Source organism: Chiloscyllium punctatum, chromosome 25 (assembly GCF_047496795.1).
Source record: "Chiloscyllium punctatum isolate Juve2018m chromosome 25, sChiPun1.3, whole genome shotgun sequence".
Classification (NCBI taxonomy): domain Eukaryota; kingdom Metazoa; phylum Chordata; class Chondrichthyes; order Orectolobiformes; family Hemiscylliidae; genus Chiloscyllium; species Chiloscyllium punctatum.
In genome coordinates this window covers 26,810,230-26,834,687 of record NC_092763.1, presented here as the reverse complement: position 1 = coordinate 26,834,687, position 24,458 = coordinate 26,810,230, and the positions used below count along the sequence as shown (strand labels likewise).

At 44.9% G+C, this 24,458-nt stretch overlaps 1 protein-coding gene across 1 annotated transcript in view; it reads right to left on the bottom strand.

Moving 5' to 3' along the window:
- The window catches only part of taf7 (TAF7 RNA polymerase II, TATA box binding protein (TBP)-associated factor), a 45,012-nt gene that overhangs the window by 7,042 nt on the left and 13,512 nt on the right, over window positions 1-24,458 (bottom strand). Inside the window, exons 5-11 of the mRNA XM_072594884.1 lie at window positions 23,750-23,870; window positions 6,212-6,270; window positions 5,636-5,708; window positions 3,790-3,906; window positions 3,156-3,350; window positions 2,006-2,118; window positions 616-675 (exon numbers count right to left, since the gene is read on the bottom strand). Coding sequence (XP_072450985.1) covers window positions 616-675; window positions 2,006-2,118; window positions 3,156-3,350; window positions 3,790-3,906; window positions 5,636-5,708; window positions 6,212-6,270; window positions 23,750-23,870 — 738 coding nt within the window. The remainder of the gene's footprint in view (window positions 1-615; window positions 676-2,005; window positions 2,119-3,155; window positions 3,351-3,789; window positions 3,907-5,635; window positions 5,709-6,211; window positions 6,271-23,749; window positions 23,871-24,458) is intronic.

Sequence of the window (24,458 nt, the reverse complement as noted above, 5' to 3'; positions counted from 1 at the left end):
TGGGTCACTTTATTTCAAGAAGGATATAAATACATAGGAGGCAGTTCAGAAGAGACCTACTGCATTAATACTTGCAGCAGGCACGTTGTCTGATGAGGAATGGTGTTTAGAAGAGCAAGAAGTCCCTTGATTGAACAATTTCCTACAGGGAAAATGCAGACAGGCTGTGTCCTCTTGAGAGAATCTATAATTAGGAGCACTGTTTAAGAATTAGGGGCTGCCCATTGGAATCAGAGGTTAAACAAAAACAATACTTTGAGAGCTGAAAGTGTTTGGAGCTCGCTTCCTGAAAGAGTGGTGGAAGCAAAGTCTTTGAATACCTTTAAGGCAGAGGTAGATAGATTGTTGATAAGAGGATGAAAGGTTATCGGGCTAGGTGGGAATGCGGATTTGACTTTACAATCAGATCAACTATGATTTAATGGAATAGTGAAGCAGATCGAGGGGCTGAATAGCCTATTCCTCTTCCTGCTGAGACTGAATGTGAGTGTGTGAGTAATGGAGAGATTGTGGGAGAAGAGAATAAGAGACAGAGTTGGAGACTGTAAGCAAGAGCGTGACAAACCATGTCCTTGCAGTGAGTAACAGCATGTAGAAAGTGAGATGAGTTCTCACCTGTAGTTTCTCCTTCTCCTCCTGTTGTTTGATCTCATCAACCACAGCCTGCAGACGATTCTGAAAGAGAAACACAGGCTGACTAAACCTGCTGGAAACATTCACTTATGATGCTATCATATGGTTGGGAGGCTGAAAGCCACCAACACTGGCCCAAGATAACTGATTGAGAGCTGCACAGTTTCAAAGGGTGTTAATTCTTTCTCCCCTTTCCCCAGAGAGGCTAACTCGCTTGCCACATCTGCAAACTCACACTTATTCCCCTGACACACACACTGTCAGTTCTCTAAATGTGTTGATTTGCTTCCTCCCTCCCCCCCTCTATCTGCTGACCCTCTCTCTGTCCACTCACACCTCCCCCATCACTCACCACCCCACCACACCCTCTCACCCCAGGCAGAATGTGCTGACTCTCTCAATGCTGAAAGTGCTCTCTCACTCACTCTCTCACCTCCCCACCCCAAAGATGCTGACTCTCTGTGTCTCCCCACCGTTAAGTGCTGACTTTTACTCTCTCTCCCTCTCTTTCTCTCTCCTCTCCCCCTTAAGCTAGAGATTGTCTCTCTCCATCCGCTGAAGGTGCTGAATCCCTCCCTCTCTCCCCCTCCCCCCTTAAGGTGCAGTCTCTCTCTCTCTCTCTCTCCCCCCCCCAACCCCCCCACTGATGGTACCAAATCTCTCTCTCTCCCCCCATTGAAGGTGCCAAGCGTCTCTCTTGCTTCCCCCCGCTGAAGATGCCAAGTCTCTCTCTCTCTCTCCTCTCCTCCCCACCACTACCCCCCCCCCAAACCCTGGCCCCCACTGTAGTGCCAAGTCTCTCTCTCTCCCTTCCACCCCCCTACCGAAGGTGCCAAGTTTCCCCCCACCAATGAAAGTGCCAAGTCCCTTTAACCCCCCCACCCCACCTCCCATGCACTGAAGGCGCCAAGACTCTCTCTCCACCCCCCATTGAAGGTGCAAAGGTGTGCGCTCTCTCTCTCTTGCACCGCACCCCACCCGACCCCCCAACCAACACAAGGTGCCAAGCCAAGTTTCTCTCTCTCTCCCCCCCGCTCCCACTGAAGGTGCCAAGTCTCTCTCTCTCTCTCACCTCTGAAGATGCTGACTGCTTTTTCTCTCTCTCTCTGGGTTCAATTCCCACACCAGCTGAGGTTACCATGAAGGACTCTCTTTCTCAACCTTTCCCCTTGTCTGAGGCATGGTGTTCCTCAGGTTAAACCACCACCAGTCATCTCTTTCTCTCTAATGACAGAACAGCCCTATGGTCTGGCAACACTATGGTGACTTCACCTTTATCTTGCCTGACTGTGCTGACACATTTCTCCCTTCCGCGAAGGTGGACAATAAGTAATTTCTAACTGGGACATCTGCCTAACATCCCTCTACTCACCTTCAAAGCCAAATTCTCCACCTTCATAATAAGGTCCTCCTGTCGTTTTCTCTTCTCCTGGGTTAACTGCAATGTCTCTCTCAGTTTTTCAATCTCATACTGGAACTGCACAACTACCAGGAGACAAGAAGGAAGTTGCTGAAGTCACACTACTCAATTGACCCACGTCCCTCTTGTACTCCCTTACTTCCAAACCGTTATTCGCATAAGAAAGAAAGCCATGTTGGTTCATCTCTGGTGAAAAACAGAGTCATAGTCATAGAGTCATAAACATGTACAGCATGGAAACAGACCCTTCGGACATCTTTCTGATAGGAAGGAGACCAGAATTGCATGCAATATTCCAACAGTGGCCTAACCAACGTCCTGTACAGCCGCAACATGATCTAGAGGGTGTAATGTGGTGACTGAGACAGTATAAATGCACAACAAACAGAAATCACAGGTCAGAATATGGAGCACAGTAAACCCCATGGTATTTCACACTCACCAGGAACCGAACTATGGGTTTGCTGGGTTCAGACAGTGTGCTGATCAGCACTGAGCTCCCCCACATGCACAGATCCTGGAAAGAGTTAGGGTTTTTCAAGCAACAGGGAGGGAGAGGATCTCATTCCCCTTATGCTGAATACTTGCCCTAGCCTGACTACCCAGAAACTGACATGGGTGCAAACAGATTATGTTAGATTCCCCACAGTATGGAAACAAGTCCTTCGGCCCAACAAGTCCACACTGTCCCTCTGAAGAGTAACCCACTCAGACCCATTCCCCTACCCTATATTTACCCCTGACTAATGTGCCCAACACAGCATGGCCAGTTCACCTGACCTGTACGTCTTTGGACGGTGGGAGGAAACCGGAGCACCCGGAGGAATCCCACGCAGACATGGGGAGAACGTGCAAACTCCACACAGACAGTCGCCTGAGGGTGGAATTGAACCCGAATCCCTGGCGCTGTGAGGCAGCAGTGCTAACCACTGAGCCACCGTGCTACCCTGTGCCGCAAGTAATTGTGATGCTGCCATTCTGGCCTGACATAATGGTCTCCTTCTGGCAGGGGGGAAAAGCACTGGAGAACAGTGCGTGGGAGAGGGCAGAAGAGATAGTGAGTGCCCTATTGTGTGTGAACTAGACACAGCACTGACTTTACCCATTTGGTTTGATTCTTGCTTTGGTTGCATTTGAGCATCAGATTCTTCCAGTTTCTGTTGCAAGCGACGGGCCAAGTCATCCTCTGAATCCATGATGTTTAGGTTCTCGTCATCATGGCGATCACCTTCATCTTCATCCTCCTCACTGCTGCTGCTGATGTCATTGAAGATCTCACGCAGTTCATCTCTCTCCACTGTAAAACACAGTGAGCAGACATGGAGCAGATACACCAGAACCGCTCCTTTGCTTCTCAGTTACTGACCAGGATTAGCCTCATACAGACTCACAACAAATCCTATCTGCCGCTCTGTCTCATTGCACTGCCTCTGTCCCTGCTCCCTCTGTCCGTTCTTTACTCAGTCTTGCCCTGTCCCCAAACCCCATTTACCTGGCCTTTTCTACCTCTTGCTTCCATTCATCTGAACCTACTCTAACCCCCTACTCCATTTGTCAGACCCTTTAACCCCTTATCACCCAGTTTCAGCTTACCCCTTAAACCCGATGCCTCTGCCATGCAACCACAACTCCAAAAGTCATTCTCTCACCCCTAGTTCCTGCCAACCTATGGCCTTTCCTCTCCCCGAGTTCACTCATCGCTCCCCGACCCACTCAGCTCTTGTTCACATCGGTACCTGCTGAGGTGTGGCCTGGCTTGTGCCCAGATGATCCTGGTGATGAACTGTCGAGGTTTGGCAGTGAGCCCTGGTTCTCCACTTCCTTCGTTTCATCCTCTGCTATCACCTCCCACCCTGCCCACGGGCAACATTAAGGGGCATAACGCATCAACCAATGTCAATCAGACTGAAACATCTTCCCTCATCCAACACTGGAAGAAAATAAAGCTGCTCAAGTGCTACAAACTGGAGAGCAGAGGTCAGCAGACCATGAGGACTCACTCTCGTAGTGGCTGTAAAAATGTATGCAGCAGGTTACTGCTTGTGAAGGTAGACGTCTATGATTCCAACTGCTCTGGTTGAACCCAGTCTTCACCTAGCCGAAAATGAAGTGAAAGCAAATATCTTTTTAAAAATTCCATCCTGGCCTGTAGGCATCACTGGCTGGCCAGCATTTATTGCCCAGCCTTAGTTGCCCCTGAGAAGGTGATGGCAAGCTGCCTGGATTGCCCCACAATGCCTTTAGGAAGGCAATTCCAGGATTCTGACCCAGCAACAGTGAAGGAATGATGATATATTTCCAAGTCAGGATGGTGAGGGCTTGGAGAGGAACTTGCAATGTGTCTGTAGTGGTGTCACAATGCATCTGCCACTCTGGTCCTTCGAGATGGAAATGATTGTGGGTTTGGAAGATGCTGTCTAAGGCTATTCGGTGCATTTCTGCAGTGCACTGCTGCTGCTGAGCTTTGATGGCAGAGGGAGTGGATGTTTGTGGATAGTGATTGAGATGACTTAAAATGCCCAGAGCCCATGTTACAAAACGTAAACAAACACTCCAAATTATCCATAACTCTACTTGATGTTCATCCTGTCCCTTACAAACCATCTATCAACTTTATAAATAATCAGCAGCCATGCTGACTACTCCTAATCAAACCCTGTCTTTCCAAATGCATGTATATCTTATTTCTCAGAATCTTCTCTAGTAACCTACCAACCACAGATGTTAAGCTACTGGTGTCTTCATAGGCTTTTTGTTTTTGCAGACCTTCTTGAACAATGGCACAACATTCACTAATCTCCAGTCTTCCGGGACCTCAGCCGTGGCTTCCGATGAGGCAGAAATATATCAGCTAGGGCCCCTGCAATTTCTTCTCTAGCCTCTTGCAGTGCTCTTGGATGTATCTAGTCAGCACCAGGAGATTTGTCAGCGATCACACATTCTAATACATCAAACACTTCCTCTACTGTGCTATGGACTGTCCCCAAGATATCACCACTAACATCCCCAAGTCATCATGTCTTTCTCCATGGTAAACACAGAGGAGAAAGTATTATTGAGAACCTCACCCACTCCTACAGTACTACGCATACATGTCCATTTTGGTCTTTGAAGGACTCTACTCTCTTTTTACTTGTTCTTTTTCCTTTAATATATTTTAATAATTTCTTTGGATTCACCCTAATCTTCTTAGCCAAGGGTATCTTGTGCTCCTTTTTGCCCTCCTGATTTCCTTCTTCAGTAAATTCCTGGATCCCCTACATACCTCCAAGGATTCCCATGATCCCAGCTGCCTGTACCTGAGCTGCGCCTCCATTTTATTCTGGTCAAAGCCTACATCAGGCAAACACATGCCAGCATATCAAATAGATGACCAGCTATTTGCTACTTTGCACAGCCCTGAAGGGTGGAAACTGGCTGCTGTGTCTCCTACATTACAACCAAATAATATGCTTTAAAAGTTTTCACAGACTATGACATGCTTTGGTAATTTCTGTGGTCACACATGATGATACACACATCGGTAGGCACTACTTTTTGCCATAAATTGAAGCCCACTCCCTCTTCAAACAGAAAGGATACGGACACTGACAGCCTCAGCATCTGTGCTGAGCAGTCTCTTCACTTCCTTTTCCACATCTGGAGACTCAATGTACTAGGAACAAAAAAACAAATAATGAAGCTCCATTGTCACATTATGTTGGCTGAGATCATCAAAGATTTGATTTCATTCTGCACAAGCCATCAAATTGGTCAAGCACTGTACCACATGCCACAGATTAAGCTCAAAGTAAAACTTCCTCCAATTAGAAAGTGAGATCACTCTCTACACTGTCCCCATTGAAAACTTCAAGGACAGATACAGCATAGGGTGTAATGAGAGTACAGCTCAATCTACACTGTTCCCATCAAATACTCCCAGGACAGGTACAGCACAGGTTTGGATACTGAGTAGCTCACTTGGACTTAATGTCATAAATCAGTCGTGATCTTTTTGAATGGTGGAGCTGGTTGGAGAGGCTCTCAGGCCTACTATAGCTCCTGTTTTGTATGTTGTTACGTACACTGTGAAATTAAACATCCTCAGGATTTATTTACCACAGGTTAGATATACACAGCATACACTCCTACAGTTACACAGATTTTCCAAGTCCTCACCTTCTTCTTTGCAGTTTTCCGGAAGCGTCTTTTCCTGACATTCTTCAGGGGGCATGTAACTGGAATCAAAGAGAAATGGCAGCATGTCAGTCATGGTAACAAAAGACGATGATTTGTCTCTCAGTATGAGTCCTATTCTCCTGTAGAACTTGAGAATGATGGTGAATTCAATCCACTTGTCCAAGCTATTCAAACTTTAAATCCACTAAAGTAATTATACTACACTTCTCCGATCTCCACTTTGCTGCAGCCTCTGTACTGAACAGGCTTAGGATACAGATCTTTTGATCTTCCTCCTATGTTGCTTACACATGATGTCAGTATAAGGACTGGTTCAGTACAATAATTAAAGAGTGAGGCACCAGAAATAGTTTTGGATTCATAGGATCACAGAATCCCTGCAGTGGAGAAATAGGCCATTCAAGTCTACACCAACCCTCTGAAGAGCATCCTACCCAGACCCATCCCCCACCCTATCCCCATAAGCCCTACATTTAACACGGCTAATCCAAATAGTCTGCTCATCTTTGGACTGTCGGAAGAACATGGAGCGCCCAGAGGAAACCCACACAGACACGGGAAGCACATGCAAACTCCACACAGACACAAGGCTCGAATCAAACCCAGTCATTGGCGCTGTGAGGCAGTAGTGCTAACCACTGAGCCACTCCTGCTATACGCTACTGCATCTAGTATTCCCAGATGTTCTCCCGTCCAAGTACTAACCAGGCCTGAGTCTGCTTCGCTTCTGAGATCAGGCATTTTCATACTATGATGGCAAGCCAGGTAGGAGATGAAACCACAATCTTCTGGTTGATTCAGGAATGAGGAGAAAATGGATCTATGGTATTGGTATATGATTGGCATAGTTCTGCTTTAAGTGAACAAGACATTTGGATTAGGTTGGGATTCAGATTGGAATACTAAGCAAAGACAAGGCAGTGGGATTAATTTGAAATTGATGTCAAACTGTGGGGAGAATGGAGTCAGACATATGAATTAGGGATTGATGCAGGGCTATCGAGAGACAGCAGGGTAGTAGGATTAGTTCAGGATTGATACAGATCTATGGATTAATCCCACTACCCAGCTCATTCCTGAAATTTGATAGAGATCTACAAGGACAGAATGGGATAGTGGGATTATTTTAGGATTGACGCAGGGCTATGGTGACTGAGCAGGATAGTGGGATTACCTTGGGATTGATGCAATTGATTGATGTAAACAAGGCCATTCATGTGTGCAGAGCGAAACAAAAAGTTGTAGTAGGAGGGGATTCTATAATTATGGGGATGGATAGCATCCTTTGAAAACAGGATTGACAGTCCTGCATGGTGTGTTGCCCACCTGGTGCCAAAGTATTGGACATCTCAGATCAGCTTGAAAGGATATTGGAGTGGGAGGGGAACATCGAGCTGTTCAGCTCCATTTTGGGTCCCCCAGTACAGGCAAGAGACAAAAACTCAGCAGGGAAAACTCAGCAGGTCTGGCGCACTTTAACATACCACTGTGTACCCTAGCTGACATCATCTGTGTCAGGCTTACTGCAGTGCTCCAGCAAAGCTTAATGTAAGCTCAAGGAACAGCACCTCATTTTCCACTTGGAGACTCTGCAGCCTTCTGGGCTCCATACTGGGTTCAATAATTTTAGGGCCTGAACAGCTTCTCTCATGTCCTTACCCTAACCTCCACACACCAAGCTTTGTCATCACGTGGTTACTACCCCAACCATCCTACTGTCCGCTACTAATGGTCCCAGTTAGCAGTACTAATTCTCCTAGGCTGGCCGTTACCCATTCCTTGTCCGTCCAGCTGTTGTACTCTCTCTCTGGTCTTCATCTCCATCTATCATTTACGCCTCTGCCACCACCCCACCTTCAGTATATATTCCAATATTTTTCTTATTATAATCAGTTCTGAAGAAGGGTCACTGGACCCGGAATGTTAACTCTGCTTTCTCTCCACAGATGGTGCCTGTTATGTTTCTGAGCAATTGCTGTTTTTGTTTTGTTTCTGATTTCCAGCATCTGTAGTTCTTTGGGACTTTTTAAAAAAAACATGGGCAAGAGGTCCTATTAAGGGAACATCAGGAATTGGAATACAAGAACAGGACCTCAAGGATTATTTGGATTGTCACCCAAGCCAAAAGCATGGCTCAGTGGCTAGCACTGCCCTCTCAGAGCGCCAGGGACCCAGGTTCGATTCCAGCCTTGCACGACTGACTGTGTAGAGTTTGCACATTTTGTGTCTGCGTGGGTTTCCTCCGGGAGCTCCAGTTTCCTCCCACAGTCCAAAGATGTGCAGGTCAGATGAATTGGCCATGCTAAATTGTCCATAGTGTTAGGTGCATTAGTCAGAGTGGGTTACTCTTCGGAGGTCGGTATGGACTTGTTGGGCCGAAGGGCCTGTTTCCACACTGTAGGGAATCTAATCTAATCTAATTTAATCAAATTATCATAAAGATAAGAAAGTTATGTAAGTAAACAGATGGCTAAAGATGGTGTGGGCAAAAGGGGTTCCATTCCATGGGGCACAGCAGCAGTATTTGGACAGGAAGGAACAAACCAACCTGGGTTTAGAATCCTCAAGGAAAGGAGTTCAAACTAATTAAAGTCAAGGGAGGACTCAGCAGAGGTTAAAGTTTCCAGAACAAGGAAGAGGACAGAGAATACAGAAACTGTCAGAAATCTATCTTCAGGCACAGCAACATGGCTTTGTGCATGGGAAATCATGTCTCACTAACTTGATTAAGTTTTCTGAAGAAGTAACCAAGAGGATGGATAAGGGCAGAGCGGGAGGTGTGATCTATATGGACTTCAGTAAGGCGTTCGACAAGGTTCCCCATGGGACACTGGTTAGCAAGGTTAGATCTCATGGAATACAGGGAAAACTAGCCATTTGGATTCAGAATTGGCTCAAAGGTAGAAGACAGAGGGTGGTGTTGGAGGGTTGTTTTTTAGACTGGAAGCCTGTGACCAGTGGAGTGCCACAAGGCCCGGTCCTGGCTCCACTACTTTTCAGATCAATGGAAATTCAGAGATTTGGGAAGCCTTTGAAAACCAGCAGAGGACAACTGAAAGAGCAATAAGGGGGAAGAAGATGAAACATGATGATAAGCTAGCTAGTAATAGAAAGGAAAACAGCAAGAGTTTTTATAAATATATTAAAGGTATGAGAGAGGCAAGAGTGTACATTGGATTGCTGGAAAATGAGGGAGTAGTAGTTATGGGGAAGAAGGAAATGATGGATGAACTGAATAGGTACAAAATACTGAGACGTTTGGATAGAGTGGACATGAAGAAAATGTTTCTACTGTTAGGAGAGATTAGGGTCAGAAGGCATGGCCTCAGAGCGAATGGGTGACCCTCCATTACTGCAATGAGCAGGAATTTTTTCAGCAAGATGGTGGTGAATCTGTGGAACCCACTGCCGCAGAGGACTGTGCAGGCTGAGTCATTGAGTCATCTTTAAGACAGAGATAGGTAAGTTCTTAATTAGTAAGGAGATCAATGGTTATGGGGAAAAGACAGCAGAATGGGACTGAGAAACATATCAGCCATGATCAAATGGTATAGTAGACTCAATGGGCCAAATGGCTTAATTCTGCTCCTGTACCTGATGGTCTTATTCTCTGCTGTGAACCTCTTACTGATTCCCCTGTGCAACAGTACACTCCCAGCATTTCACATTGCAAACTATTCTCCACGTACAGCCCAAGTTTAGAAGGACAAAGACTGGAAATATACTGCTGGAACTTTCCACAGTACCGATGTAGGTTGGCTAGTTGTAGGATGGCCCAGTCACTTCACCCACAACTCTTGTTTAAAGAAGCCTGTAGGCTTCTCCAGTCTACCACAGGCAAAGATAGAGGGTGCACTTCCTTAGCCTGCCATTATATGAACACAAGGCCAGCATATTAACCTCTCTTGAATGCACTTACCCTGCCAGGCTGGATAAAGCAACCCATTGCCTGTAATCTGATTCCTGTACAGTGCTAATTGGGAAAGTTCCTCACTTTATTACCACTCTTCCTATTACTTTCCTTAAGGCCCATAGAAAATCATAGTAATCTGAATGTTCAGCCCATCACCTCTGGACTGGTTGCGTCAACAAGCCTCGCCATTTTAATCCAACTTTCCAGCACCTTGCCCAGAGTCTTGCAGGTTACTGCACTTCAGATCCAGATCCAGATTCCTTTCAAATGATTTGACCACTAAACTGGGCAGTGAATTCTTGACACCCACCAACCTCTGGGTGGAAAGACGTTTGTGTTCCCTGAAAACATTCTACAAAACTATCTTAAATTTGTGCCTTCTACAAAAGGCAAAACAGCTTTTTCCCATTTGCTTTATTTTTGACCTGTACTATGTGGTATACATTGATGAAGTCACTCAGAGACATGCAGATATGCAGCACAGAATCATGCCCTTAGGTCAAACTAGTCCATAGAATCATAGAGATGTACAGCATGTAAACAGACCCTTCAGTTCAACTTGTCCATGCAAACCAGAAATCCTAAACTAATCTAGTTCCATTTCCCAACACTTGGCCCATATCTCTCTAAACCCTTGCTATTCATGTACCCATCCTGATGCCTTTTAAATGCTGTAGTTGTACCAGCCTCCACCACTTGGTCTGGCATCTCATTCCATACATACACCACCTTTGCGTGAAAAGATTGCCCCTTAGGTCCCTTTTAAATTTTTCACCTCTCACCCTAAACCTATGCCCACTAGTTCTGGACTCCCCACCCAAGGGAAAAGATCCTGTTTATCCCATCCATGCCCCTCATGATTTTATAAACCTCTCTAAGGTCACCCCTCAGTCTCCGACGTTCTAGGGAAAACAGGCCCAGCCCATTCAACCTCTCCCTCGAGCTCAAATACTCCAACCCTGGCAACATCCTTGCAAATCTTTCTGAACCCTTACAAATTTCACAACATCCTTCCCAAAGGAGGGAGACCAGAACTGCACAAAATATTCCAACGGTGGCCTAACCAATGTCCTGTTACAGCTGCAACATGACCTCCCAACTCTTATACTCAATGTTCTGACCAATAAAGGAAAGTAAACGAAATGCCTTCTTCACTATCCTACCTACCTGAGACTCCACTTTCAAGGAACTATGAACCTACACTCCAAGGTCTCTTTGTTCAGCAGCACTCCCCAGGACCTTACCATTAAGTTCTGCCCTGATTTGCCTTTCCAAAATGCAGAACCGCACATTTATCTAAATTAAGCTCCATCTGCCACTCCTCTGCTCATTGACCCACCTGATGAAGATCCTATTGTACTCTGAGGTAACCTTCTTCGCAGTCCACTACACCTCCAATTTTGGTGTCACCTACAAACTTAGTAAGTACACCTCCCATGTTCATATCCAAATCATTTATATAAATGACGAAAAGCAATGGACCCAGTACCGATCCTTGTGGCACATCTCTGGTCACAGGCCTCCAGTCTGAAAAGCAACCCTCCACCACCACCCTGTCTTCTCCCTTCGAGCAAGTTCTATATCCAAATGGCTAGTTCTCCCTGTATTCCATACTATCTAACCTTGCTAACCAGTCTCCCATGAGGAACCTTGTTGAATGATTTACTGAAATCCATATAGCTCATGTCCACAGCTCTCTGCCTTTAACAATACTCTTTGTTACTTCTTCAAAAAACTCAATCAAGTTAGTGAGACATGATTTCCCATGCACAAAGCCATGGTGACTATCCCTGATCAGTCCTTGCTTATCCAACTACATGTAAATCCTGTCCTTCAGGATTCCCTCCAAAAACTTGCCCACCACCAATGTCAGGTTCACCCTGTCTACAATTCCTTGCCTTGTCCTTACCAGCTTTCTTAAATAGTGGCACCATGTTAGCCAATCTCTCAGTCTTTCTGCACCTCACCTGTGACTATTGATAATCCAAATATTTTAGCAAGGGACCCAACAACCACTGCCCTAGTTGCCCACTGAGCTCTAGGGTTCTAGTTCAGAGATCTAGTTCTACCACCTTCTCAGGTCCTGGGGTTTTAAGCACCTCCTTCTCTGTGATATGGACATCTTTCAAGATGTGACCATCTATTTCCCCACATTCTGTCTCCTTCTCCATAGTAAACACTGATGCAAAACACTCATTTATTATTTCCCCCCAATCTCCTGCGATTCCATACATAGAGAGCCTTGCTGATTTTTGAGGGGCCCTATCCTCTCCCTAGTTAGCCTTTTGTCCTTAATATATTTATAAAATCCATTTGGATTATGCATAATCCTATTTGACAAAGCTAACTCGTGTCCACTTTTTGCCCTCCTTATTTCCCTCTTAAGTATACTCCTACTGCATTTATCCTCTTCTCAGGGTTCACACAATCTCCGCTGTCTATACCTGACATCTGCTTCCTTCTTTTTCTTAACCAAAACCTCAATTTCTTTAGCCGTCCAGAACTCCCTACACATACCAGCCTTTCCTTTCACCCTTACAGGAATATTCTGTCTCTGGAATCTCGTTATCTCTTTTCTGAAGGCTTCCCAATTTTCTAGCTGTCCCTTTACCTGCAAACATCTGCCCCTAGTCAGCTTTTGAAAGTTCTTGCCTAACATGCCAAAATTAGCCTTCCTCCAACCTAGAACGTTAACTTTTGGATCTGGTCTTTCCTTCTCCATCACTAGTTTAAAACTAATAGGATTATGGTCGCTGGCCCCAAGGTGCTCCCCCAATGACACCTCAGTCACTTGCCCTGTCTTATTTCCCAAGAGTAGGTCAAGTTTTGCACCTTCTCTAGTAGGTACATCCACATACTGAAACAAAACATTTTCTTGTACACACTTAGCAAATTCCTCTCCATCTAATCCCTAAACAGTATGGCAGTGCCAGTCTATGTTTGGAAAGTTAAAATCCCCTCCCATAACCACCCTATTATTCTTACAGGTAACTGAAACCACTTTACAAATTTGTTTCTTAATTTCCCTCTGACTATTAGGGGGCCTATAATACAAACCCAATAGGATGATCATCCCTTTCTTATTTCTCAGTTCCATCCAAATAACTTCCTTGGACATATTCACAGGAACATCCTTCCTAAGTTCAGCCATAATGTTACCCCTTATCAAAAATGCCACTCTCCTCCCCCATTTCTATCCTTCTGATAGTATTTGTATCCTTGAACATTAAGCTGTCAGTCCTGTCCATCCCTGAGGCACGTCTCTGTAATTGTTATGATATCCCAGTCCCATGTTCTTAACCATGCCCTGAGATCATCTGCCTTCCGTTAGGCCTCTTGCATTAAAATAAATGCAGTTTAATTGATCAGTCCTACCTCTTTCTCTGTTTTATTCCTGCCTGTCCTGACTGTTTGACTTGAAACCAAACAGCAAAGGGGTCAGACAGCTGTGTAGGTTTATTGCTCCATTGGAATCACTTCCCATGTGATCATTGCCTTTGTCTCTCTTCCTCCTTTTTAAAGTTCTGTTGTTTAATCTTGTCTTCCCCAAATTTCCAAAACAATGCAACAGCTTATAATGCAGTAATTACTGCTCCTAGAATTCGCGGAAATTAGCTCCAACACTGAAAATACACAAAAAAAACAAACAGGTCTTTCACCTGCAATTTTTCCCATCCTCCATCTTGGATTACTGTCTTTTTCTAATCTAAGGAAAATGACACTTGCCTATCCAATCTTTCCTCATTGCTGCAACTTTCAAGCCCTGACAACACTATTGTGAATTTCCTCTGCATTCATACTAGAGTAGAGTCATAGAGATGTACAGCATGGAAACAGACCCTTCGGTCCAACCCGTCCATGCCGACCAGATATCCCAACCCAATCTAGTCCCACCTGCCAGCACCTGCCCATATCCCTCCAAACCCATCCCATTCATATACCCATCAAAATGCCTCTTAAATGTTGCAATTGTAATTATGTTCTTCCAGTAATCCAGTGACAAGAACCATACACAAACTCCAGTTGTGGCCTAATCAATATTTTATACAGTTCTCGTACTAAGCCAAAAGGCTATAGACACAATGGACTAAATGGCCTCATTTTGCACTACAACAGTTCTGTTTTCGTGTTCAGTTGAGTGGGAAGAGAAATGAAAAATAGAACTTAATCCAGAGAAATGTAAGGTTACCTCTGTTTTGTGTGTTTAATACATTTACCAATGAACAGCAGCGTCCCAAATGCCTTCTTTAATGCCTTAACTACCTGTCCTGCCACTTCTAGGGGCCTGTGGTCATGCACTCTAAGGTCTCTCATTTCCTGTACTGCCCTCAATTCCCCCCCATTGGTGTGTATCCCCTTATTTTCTTTGCCTCCTGGAATGTACATCACATGTCTCTGGATGAAATTCTATTTGATACTTTTGTCTGTTCACTCAAACATATTGCCAGAATTGTTACAATGTGGGGAGGAGACCATTTGGCCTGTTGCATCTGCACCAGCTGAGAATTCTGATATATCACCAAACCTCTGCCTTTTCCCCATAATTACATTTCCAATTAAATAATCATCTCATGCTCCCTTGAATGCCTCAACTGAACCTGCCTCCACCACACTTCCAGTTAAACTATTGACATCACTGCAATCAACAGCTATTCTTTTCACTGTCAAATTCACCTGGCCAATTTTAGGGTCATTTACAAATTTCCCAATTATGCCTCACACTTTTAAATCTGAATCATTATGATAAGCCACAAAAAGCAAAGGACCCAACACTGAGCTGTGTGGAATACCACTGGAAACTATTTCCATTCCCAAACACAACCATCTACTATTATCCTTTGCTCCCTGTCACCGATCCACATTCTCTTGGATTTTTACACTTCTAACCAGTCTGCCATGTGGGACCTTGTCAAATTCCTTCCTGAATCCACTGAACTAACCTCATCAATCCTCATTGTTACCGCCTCAAGAAATGAAAGTTAGTAAAACACAAGCTCCCCATAATAGAACCACGTTAACTCTCACCTTTCTCAGTGACAGCTTACCCATCTCCCATTCAAATAATGTGCCTGCCACAGAGTCAGACTAATCAGCATATAATCATTTGGCCTATCCATCAGACCCTTCTCAAACAATGGTTCAACATGTGCAGATTTCCAATCCTATGACATCTCACTTGTATCTATTGAGGACTAGAAATCAAAGGATCCATTATTTCCTCCCTGGTTTCCTTCAACAGTCTGAGATACAAGGTAAAAACAATGACTGCAGATGCTGAAAACCAAATACTGGATTAGTGGTGCTGGAAGAGCACAGCAGTTCAGGCAGCATCCAACGAGCAGCAAAAGCCCTTCATCAGGAATAAAGGCAGAGATACAAATCAACATGCCCTCGTGATTTATCTTCTTTCGAGGAGGTTAGTTCCTCCAGTACTTCCCATCTCACTACGCTTCATTTATCTAAATTTTCACACACCTCCTCTTTAATTAGGATGTTTACATCGTCTTTTTCTTTTGTGATGGCAGAGACCAAATAACTAATTCAAAATCCTGCTCAAATCTTCTGCATTCACACACAAATGACCATGTACAACTCAAATACCCTTTTCTTAGTTATATTCTTCCTCTTAATGTAGTGACAGAACATCTATACAATTTCCTGGACTTTATTGTCAATGGTTTTTCATGCTCTCTTTGTACTTTCCTCAGTTCATTCCTTACCTCACCCCTATATTTTCCATACTCCTTTAGATTCTTACTGTATTAATATTTTTGTCTCTGTCACAGGTTTTCTTCTTCTGCTTTATCTTACCCTGTATCCTTCTTGGGAACCAGGGGTCTTCAGATTACACAGTACATTCCTTTTCTTTGAGGAGACATTTCTACATGAAACTTATTTTTAATGCCTCCCACTGTTGGGTCATTGCTTTTATTCAAGTTCTTATATCCAGTTTGCTATTGCCAAAACACCTCTGAACCTCTTAGACACCGTCTTCCCTCAATGTATAATTCTCTTGAGGATATTTGTCCTAATCCCATTTAAATGCAGACTGCTCGGCTTCTACAGGCCCCACCTTTCTCAGAATCCATGCAGTGCCTTAGAAATCTAATCCTAAACCTGAACCAGTTTCCCAGCCATGTGCTCAATGTTCCAATTTCAATGCTCACTAGAATGTGGGATAGGGAGTATAACTGAGATTACTGATCTAGAGGTCTTTCATTTTCATATCCTTTTGTTGTTGTAAATATTTTTACTGAGAAAAAGATTGAATTTTCCCAAAGTTAGAAAATTACTACAAAAAAGCATAACAATCTTATAACCGTTTACTGTTATTGTTATAGCTATTACTCTACTCCACAAACAATTTCGAAGAAAGAAAGGAATGAAGAGAAAAAAAAGTACACAAGTTGCAATTCAATAAATAACTAAACCAAAAAAAAAGAAACTAAATTAAACCGAATTGAACCAAGGCAAATTAAATTAAGTTAAGTTACAACACCAGCACAATCCAACCAAAGCTCCACACCTCCTGGAGCATCAGTCGGCAGACCCATATTTGTTCGGACTTCTTCCTCCCAGGGGCCCCTGGCTCGCCAGACACAGCCCTCATGGCTACACAAAGGCCCTGACCAATGTAGCTGAAAGCCTGCATCTATATAGTTCAAAAAGGGCCACCACATCCTATAAAAGAGTTCCGTTTTCTGGTGCACCATACTTGTAAGGAAGTACAGGGGGATGTGCACCATAACTAACCTATGCCACCCCGAGAGTCCTGGGGGATTCTGCGACACCCAGCTCATCAGGATGTTCTTCCTCACACAAAATGAAAGAATATTAAACTGTTTCTCCCCATGCACACCCAAAGAGGGTAGATTCGGCAAACCCAAGAGGAGGGATACCGGATCTACCTTGACCTCAGTTCCCAAGATCCCTTCCCAAACATTCACCCAATACCTACGAAGCTTGTGGCATGACTACAAGCAATGAGGAAGAGTAGCAACATCTATTTTACATTTGGGGCACGTTGGTGATGCTCCTGTCCTCAATTTTGGAAGATACTCCAGTGTCAAATAAGCCCTGTGGAGTACCTTCAGTTACATAGCCTGTGTCCCATTGCAAATTGAAATCTTCCTTTTGTTCTCCCAAATATTCTCCCACTCCTATGATGAGATCTCCACCCCCAATTCCTGAGTCTAGATTCCGCATAGCCACTCAATGTCCTTCGAAGCATTACCTCTTAATAAATGGTAGAGGGTGCTGACTGAGAGAGTACCCGTGGACCGAAGTACTCTCCTCTCCACTTCCAACTTACAGGGACTAACCATTAACGTAGTCTTTTTCTGTATAAAGTCCCTAATCTGAAAATAACAAAAGAGATTACGACTTCCCCGTCAAATAAATCTCCCAAACAGGAGACTCCTCTAGACTCCCAGAGCTGAAATCCAGAATCCATCAATCCCAGCCGGAACCCTAATATTCCTACTATTGGACGAAAAGGGCAAGTTTTTCTAAATTGCCCTCATTTTGTTGCATCATTCTCCATGCTTTAACTGTGTTAAGGACAATTGGATTTCTGCAATGGTCCAAAACAGTCCTCATCTTGTCCATAAACAAATTAATGAGGGGGCATTTTGCCTGGGAGTCCTCGATGTCCAGTCAAATTGACCGCGAATCCTGGCAATGCCAATCAGCCGCATAGGATAATAGGGAACTAAAGTGATATTTCTTAAAATCTGGAAAATCCACAACCCCCCCATCCCCTGCAGAGCTGCAATTTGGCAAGCTTAATGAGAGGCCACCTATGATGTCAGATAATAGAGCTGAGCCAACTGGTAAGCCTCTGTATCACTTGCCTGGGCAGCAAAGGGAGCATTTGCATAGGATATAATAAACGAGGAAGAACATTCATTTTGATCAGAGCTATTCTACCCAACCAGGAAGATCCTCCCAGCACTGAACGTCCTGCCTTATCTTCTCTAGCAACTGCACAAAGTTAGCTTTATATAAGTGATCGAAGGCCAGGGTGACAAAAATGCCTAAATACAGGAAAATCTTCCTGTGACCAACTGAAAGGGAATCGGATTCTACTCCCAAGATCGGGAACTCTAATAAGACCCCCCACTGGTATGGCCTCTGATTTCATAAAATTGATTCTATACTCCGAGAAAGAACCAAATAGATTAATCACTTGTATTAAACAGGAGATAGGTATCGTCAGGTTAGTTAGAAAGAGAAGACTGTCATCTTCATAAAGGGTGATCGTATGCCTCCTGATCCTACCTCTGGGCAATTATAATGGAGTCCCTCCGGATAGCCTCCGCCAACGGCTCAAACACCAGTGTAAATACTAACGGTGAAAGGGGGCACCCTTTGTCGGCTGCCTCTGCCAATACTAAAATTGTCAGACCTTATACCACTTGTGAGAACGGCTGCTTTAGGGTCACTAGATAACACTGCCACTCACCTGGTAAAGACCCTCCAAGACCAAACCATTCTAGGACATAAAAGAGATATGGCCACTCCACCCGATGAAATGCTTTCTCTGCATCTACGGAGACTACCAACGCCAGAATCGATCCTTGCTGGCATACCTGAACCATACTTAATACTCTTCTAATATTATTAGAAGACCTGCGATCCCAAATACAACCTTCACAATGAAAGACCTCCTCCAACCTCAACACCAGCATTTTCAACAAAATCCATCTGAAATCCATCTGGGTCGGGTGCTTTACCATTCTGGAGCTGCCTCACCACCTTCTGTATCTCTTGAATTGTCAGAGGGGCATTCAAAAGAGACGCCTGGGAGGTCCAAGGTCTTAAAAAAGGACTCCATGTCTTCAAAACCCTCTGACCAGTGCAACTCAGAGTAGAACTTCCTGAATGCTGCAGTAGTCCTTTTGGAAGCGCAAGTGAGAGTACCAGCACATTCTCAAATGGATGTGATAGATTGGAGGCACTCTTCTTTCTAGCCAGGTACACCAGATATCACCATACTCAAATAGCTGCTGTTTCGCAATGGAAATCTCTCTTTTTGCTTTCTGGGTGAGCACCACATTTAGAGCGGCCCTGAGAGCTGTAATCTGCTGCAACTTGGTTACAGACAAGTCTGTGAAAGTATGCTGTCTCAATTACCTTCAGCCGGGCCTCGAGCATACGCTGCTGCTCTCCTTTCTGCCGCTTCTGGGTCACTGAGTAAGAAATAATCAAACCCCTTGCATAGGTCTTGGCAGTCTCCCAGAGCACCAATGGATTATTGGCCATACCCGAATTAACGTCCCAAAAAATTTGAAATTCCCACGAAAAATACTCAGTAAACTTGCTCTCCTTTAGGAGGAAAGGATCCATGCGCCAATGCTGCGACCCTGTCCCATCACCACTGGCCTTAACCTCCATGTACACTGCCACATGATCAGAAATGGCTATGTTTCCAATTCCGCAGGACAGCACCAAATTCAAAAAAATCAATGCGGCTAAAAACAAGTCAATCCTAGTGTACCAATTATGTGGGTTAGAGAAAAAGGTGAAGTCCCTATCCTCAAGGTGAAAACATCTCCACACATCCATCAACCCCAGCTCCCTGTTCAGGTCCACCAACTGCCTGGATTTCAGTGATATATCCATGAGATCTCTTGGCATCCTGTCCACCTTGGGGTCCATAAGTCGGTTAAGGTATCCCCTTATAATTGTATGACGCGCCCCAAGGGCCATCAACCTGTAAAATACATCCACTAAAAATTTGAGGGGGTGTGCCAGAGGGCAATATATATTTCAAGATCCCATACTCCTCTTCATTTTTTAAAACTTTTAAGGATCATAAACAGTCCATATTCGCCCTTGATTTGCTGAAATGGGAGATTCTTCCAGATGAGTATAGCAACTCCTCTACTTTTCGAATTAAACGATGAGAAGAACATCTGGCCGAACTCTCCCTGCTGTAACTTTAAGTGCTCCTTATCAGTTAGATGTGTTTCTTGCAGCAAAGTTTGAAAGGATCTTTTTTCTTTTAATTGGTGAATGACTCCCCTTAACATTCCAGGTGCACCATTTAAATGAAAGCTTCGCCACAGCCGTCTGAAGCAGCCCATGATCCCCCAAGGCGAAGAACTCCACTCATAGCACGCCGAGTGAAAACAGTAAACAGTTCATATAAACTTGAAAATACAACTATAAAAACTACCAAATCAAAACTTCTAACAACTACTTCTACAATGAAACAACGTATAACACAAATAAGAGACTTTGTCCCTTGCCCACAGGGGGCGCTCATACTACCCATTAACCCCTCCATGGCTCGTTCTCACTGAAGCTGCACCCCAAACCCAGGCAAAACAAAGTTTAAAAAGTTATATGTGTCTTACAACAAGAAAATTAAAAATGGGCACTCAACCCGTCCCATCCATATTTTGACCTTAGGTTATCCTGGAAAAACCCAAGCCCCCCACTCACCAAACCCTTCCCCCCATCCTCTATTAAGAGAGAAGCAAAAAGGGAATGACAGAAAAACAAAGGACAATGGGAGGAGAGAAATAGAAAAAAAGGGACCCACATATTAAAAAAAGCTAAACCAGGTAAACCAAGCAAACTACAGAAAAAACAAAGGGAACACTATTGTCCATTTTATTTGAGCCAGTCAGTCTATTTTAAGGTGTCCAGATGGTCCTTTGCCTTTTCCGATGAGTCAAAATTAAAAACGGACCCTCCGTGGCTGAAATGTAATATTTGCCCATAGGTGTTCAAAGTTTGTGCGAAGATTTGTAGCTCGGGTGCTCGTTGTGGTTTGGTTTGCTGAGCTGCGAATTTGTGTTGCAGACGTATCGTGCCCTGTCTAGGTGACATCCTCAGTGCTTGGGAGCCTCCTGTGAAGCGCTACAACGAAGTGTAATATTGCCGGATATCTGACAGAATACTGAATATATCCAAGTCCCTTAGCCATATTTTTCCCTTGTCAAAGGCCTTACTCTTGCGGATCATAGCTGCAGAAAAGTCTTGGGAAAACATAATTCTTGATCTTTTGTATGTCAGAGCCTGTGGATCCTTCCCCAGTGCTCTAGAAGCTTCCAGCACCATTTGTTGACCTCTATACTGCTGGTCCAAGCAGGGCCTGCGCACTGCGACCCAGTGGGCCACTCGACCCACACCAGGTCCGCCCGACTTCCAGCTTCAAAAACCGCAGGAGCCATTGCTCCAAGAAGTTGACCAGCTGGTATCCTTCTTCCTGTTCCGGCAGCCCGATCAAATGGATGTTCTTTCGAAGGCCTCGATTTTCGAGGTCATTGACCTGCTCTACTAAGGCCCATACCTGCCGTTCCAGGGCCTGGACCCAACCCATCCAGGATTCTGCCGCCGTTTCAGAAGGCGCGGTCCGCTGCTCCATGACCTGATGCCTGAGATGCTGGATCTCCTGGTCATGCTCCTGCAGCATGGCCGAGTTCGGTTCCAGCCTGGTCTGGGTATCCACCATCGCTGAATTGATCTTCGCTCGGAGTTTCGCAAAGTCCGAGATCAGGCTCTGCTCCATAGGAAGCCCCCCTGGGGGCGTTTGTGGAGGCTGACACTGTGAGCGTGCCCATTGCTGCAGGGGAATGCCCTGCTTGGTGCAATCCTCGCTGTCCTTTTCCCTTAGTCATTTTTCCTAATCAATTAAACTGACATACAGCAATTCTGGGGATCCAAAACAACCAATTTTTACCAGAATGGGTGAGAAAGGGAGGGTGAATGCATCACTTTGTCTGGGTTCTTGTAGAGCGCTCAGTAGGGCAGACCTACTGGATCACCGCCATCTTGGTTCTCCCTTCATATTGTTCTTAACTCACCAATATTTATTTTCAGGTCCACAGAACCTTTGTTATTCAAGTTGTTAGTATCAATGTAGAGGGAGGAGCCAAACTGCAGAATGTTTCAGAGAACATCTCTGGGACACATGCACAAAACAACCCTGTGGGGGAACACTTTAACTCCTCCTCCCATTCCGCCAAGGACATGCAAGGCCTCCTCCACCGCCAAACTCTAGGCACCCAACGCCTGGAGGAAGAACGCTTCATCTTCCGCCTTGGAATCCTCCAACCACATGGGATCAATGTGGATTTCACCAGGTTCCCCATTTCCCCTCCTCCCACCTTATCCCAGGACCAACCTTCCAACTCGGCACCACTCTCTTGAACTGTCCTACCTGCCCATCTTCCTTCCCACCTATCCACTCCACCCTCCTCTCCAAATTATCACCTTCACCCCCACCTTCATCTACCTATCACATTCCAGCTACCTTCCCCCCCAGCTTCACCCCCCTCTTATTTATCTCTCAGCCCCCTTGGGCTAACCCCATATTTCCGATGAAGAGCTTATGCTCAAAACATCGACTTTCCTGCTCCTCAGATGCTGCCTGGCCTGCTGTGTTTTTCCAGCTTTTTGACTCATTAGTCCCAATGTCATACAGTCTTGGCATCAGGGAGGCAATATACCACCTTGCACACAGAAACAGCTGTACGTTCCCCTGAGCACCCTATCACTACCATTCTGCCTCTCCCTCCTTTCCTGTACTGGTAAGCTGCCTGTAGTGTCAAAATCTTGGCCCTGACTTCATTTCTTTGCAAAACTAATGCCCCTATCTATGCCCAAAACAGAAAATTGATTAGTGAGTAAGACATCAAAGGATTCCCGCATTACCTTTCTGGTTCTCATGGACTGTCACTAACCTCAACCCTATTCTTGGTAGTTACCCATTTAACTTTCTGCCTCCATGCTTCTAGCCTGCAGTGTGACCACCTCTCTGAATGTGCTATCCACTCAGCTCTTGCTGTCACAAATGAGACACAGTGACTCTAGCCACTGCTTGAGCTGCAAAACATGGAGCTCAAGTTTCTGCAGCTGGCAATACTTTCTGAATATGGATGTTTACGTCACTGGAAGCACCCACAACTTCCCACATTCTACAGGATAAACAGTCCACACGACCAATCTGTGCTGCCGTAATTTTGCCTAATTTACATTATTTTACTTTAGTTTACTTAATTAAGTTTATTTTATGTAGTTTTAACAAACTTTACAAATCTATGGATGAACCTTATTATGGATAAATTCAGCTAACAGAGTCCAGCTACTCACCGTCCAATCAACTCATGAGGCCACGTGGCAGACTGACCTCCTCTCTTGCTAGTTTCCTGATGAAAAGAGACCTAGGCTCAATGGATCCTTGGTTAAACCTTATCTTGATTGGCTGCCTTCACATTCCACATCACCTTGCAGCTTTCCTGATATCTCACGATGTCGTTCAAAATGGGGAGGGGGAGGGGCGCGGTGTGAGTTTCCTCCAATGTTCTCCTCTAAAGCAGCAACTACTTAGGGCAGCTGATAACTCAACACTTTTCAAGTTGCCTTTCCCTGTGATAAAGTTAGTAAAAGGGCAGATACTTTGACTGTGCGAGGCATCAGAACTAAGCCTGACTCTTGCCTCAACATTTATACAGGTACGCTATCCATGGAGTCACTGGAGAATAGTCAGGACTCGTAACTTTGCCTGCATCTTTCCTACTCAATGCCTAAGGTACTGAAACCCGCAATAATGTCTTTATTACTACATAGGCCGTGACCATAATGTGACTCACTGCTATGATTCCACAGGAATTTCTTCTCCTTGTCCTTGTCTTTCTTTTTGTTTTTCGGATCAACAGGTACTGGTTCTTCCTGAGGAGGGTACAGCTCCCCATCAGTGGAACACACCAACATCTAGAGCAACAGGAACAAGAAATAATGCAGTTGAGACACCTGTTTCAATCTACAGAATGCCTTTATACACTCCATGATGCCATTTCCTCCTCCCACACCCTCCCTGCTTCAGCAACCCACTCTCACCCTTGGCCCCTCCTCCTCCTCCTCCCTGGCCCTAGCCAACTCCTCACTCATCCTCAACCTTGCTATCAGCTATGCTGTCAGCCAGGGTTCCTTTGGTCCACCTGCTATCCTAACAGCACCCAAAGGAAACCCACTCAGACACAGGACAAATGTGACCACACAAGCCCAAGGGTGGTATCAACCTGGGTTGCTGGCTCTAAGACACAGGACTGCTGACCACTGAGCCACCTTGCTGCCCCATCTCTTTGTGCCGAAGATAAATGATGCAGTTCTAAGTCAAAATGGTGAGTGGCTTGAAGGGAAACATGCAGGTGTTAGTGTTCCCACTATTCTCATGACCCTGCAGTCCTTCAACTGCTGGATGGTAGTGGTCTTGGGTTAAGAAGGTACTGGCAGAGGATCCTTGGTGAATTGCTGCAGTGCATCGTGTAGATGATGCACAGTGGTGCCACTGTGTTTCAC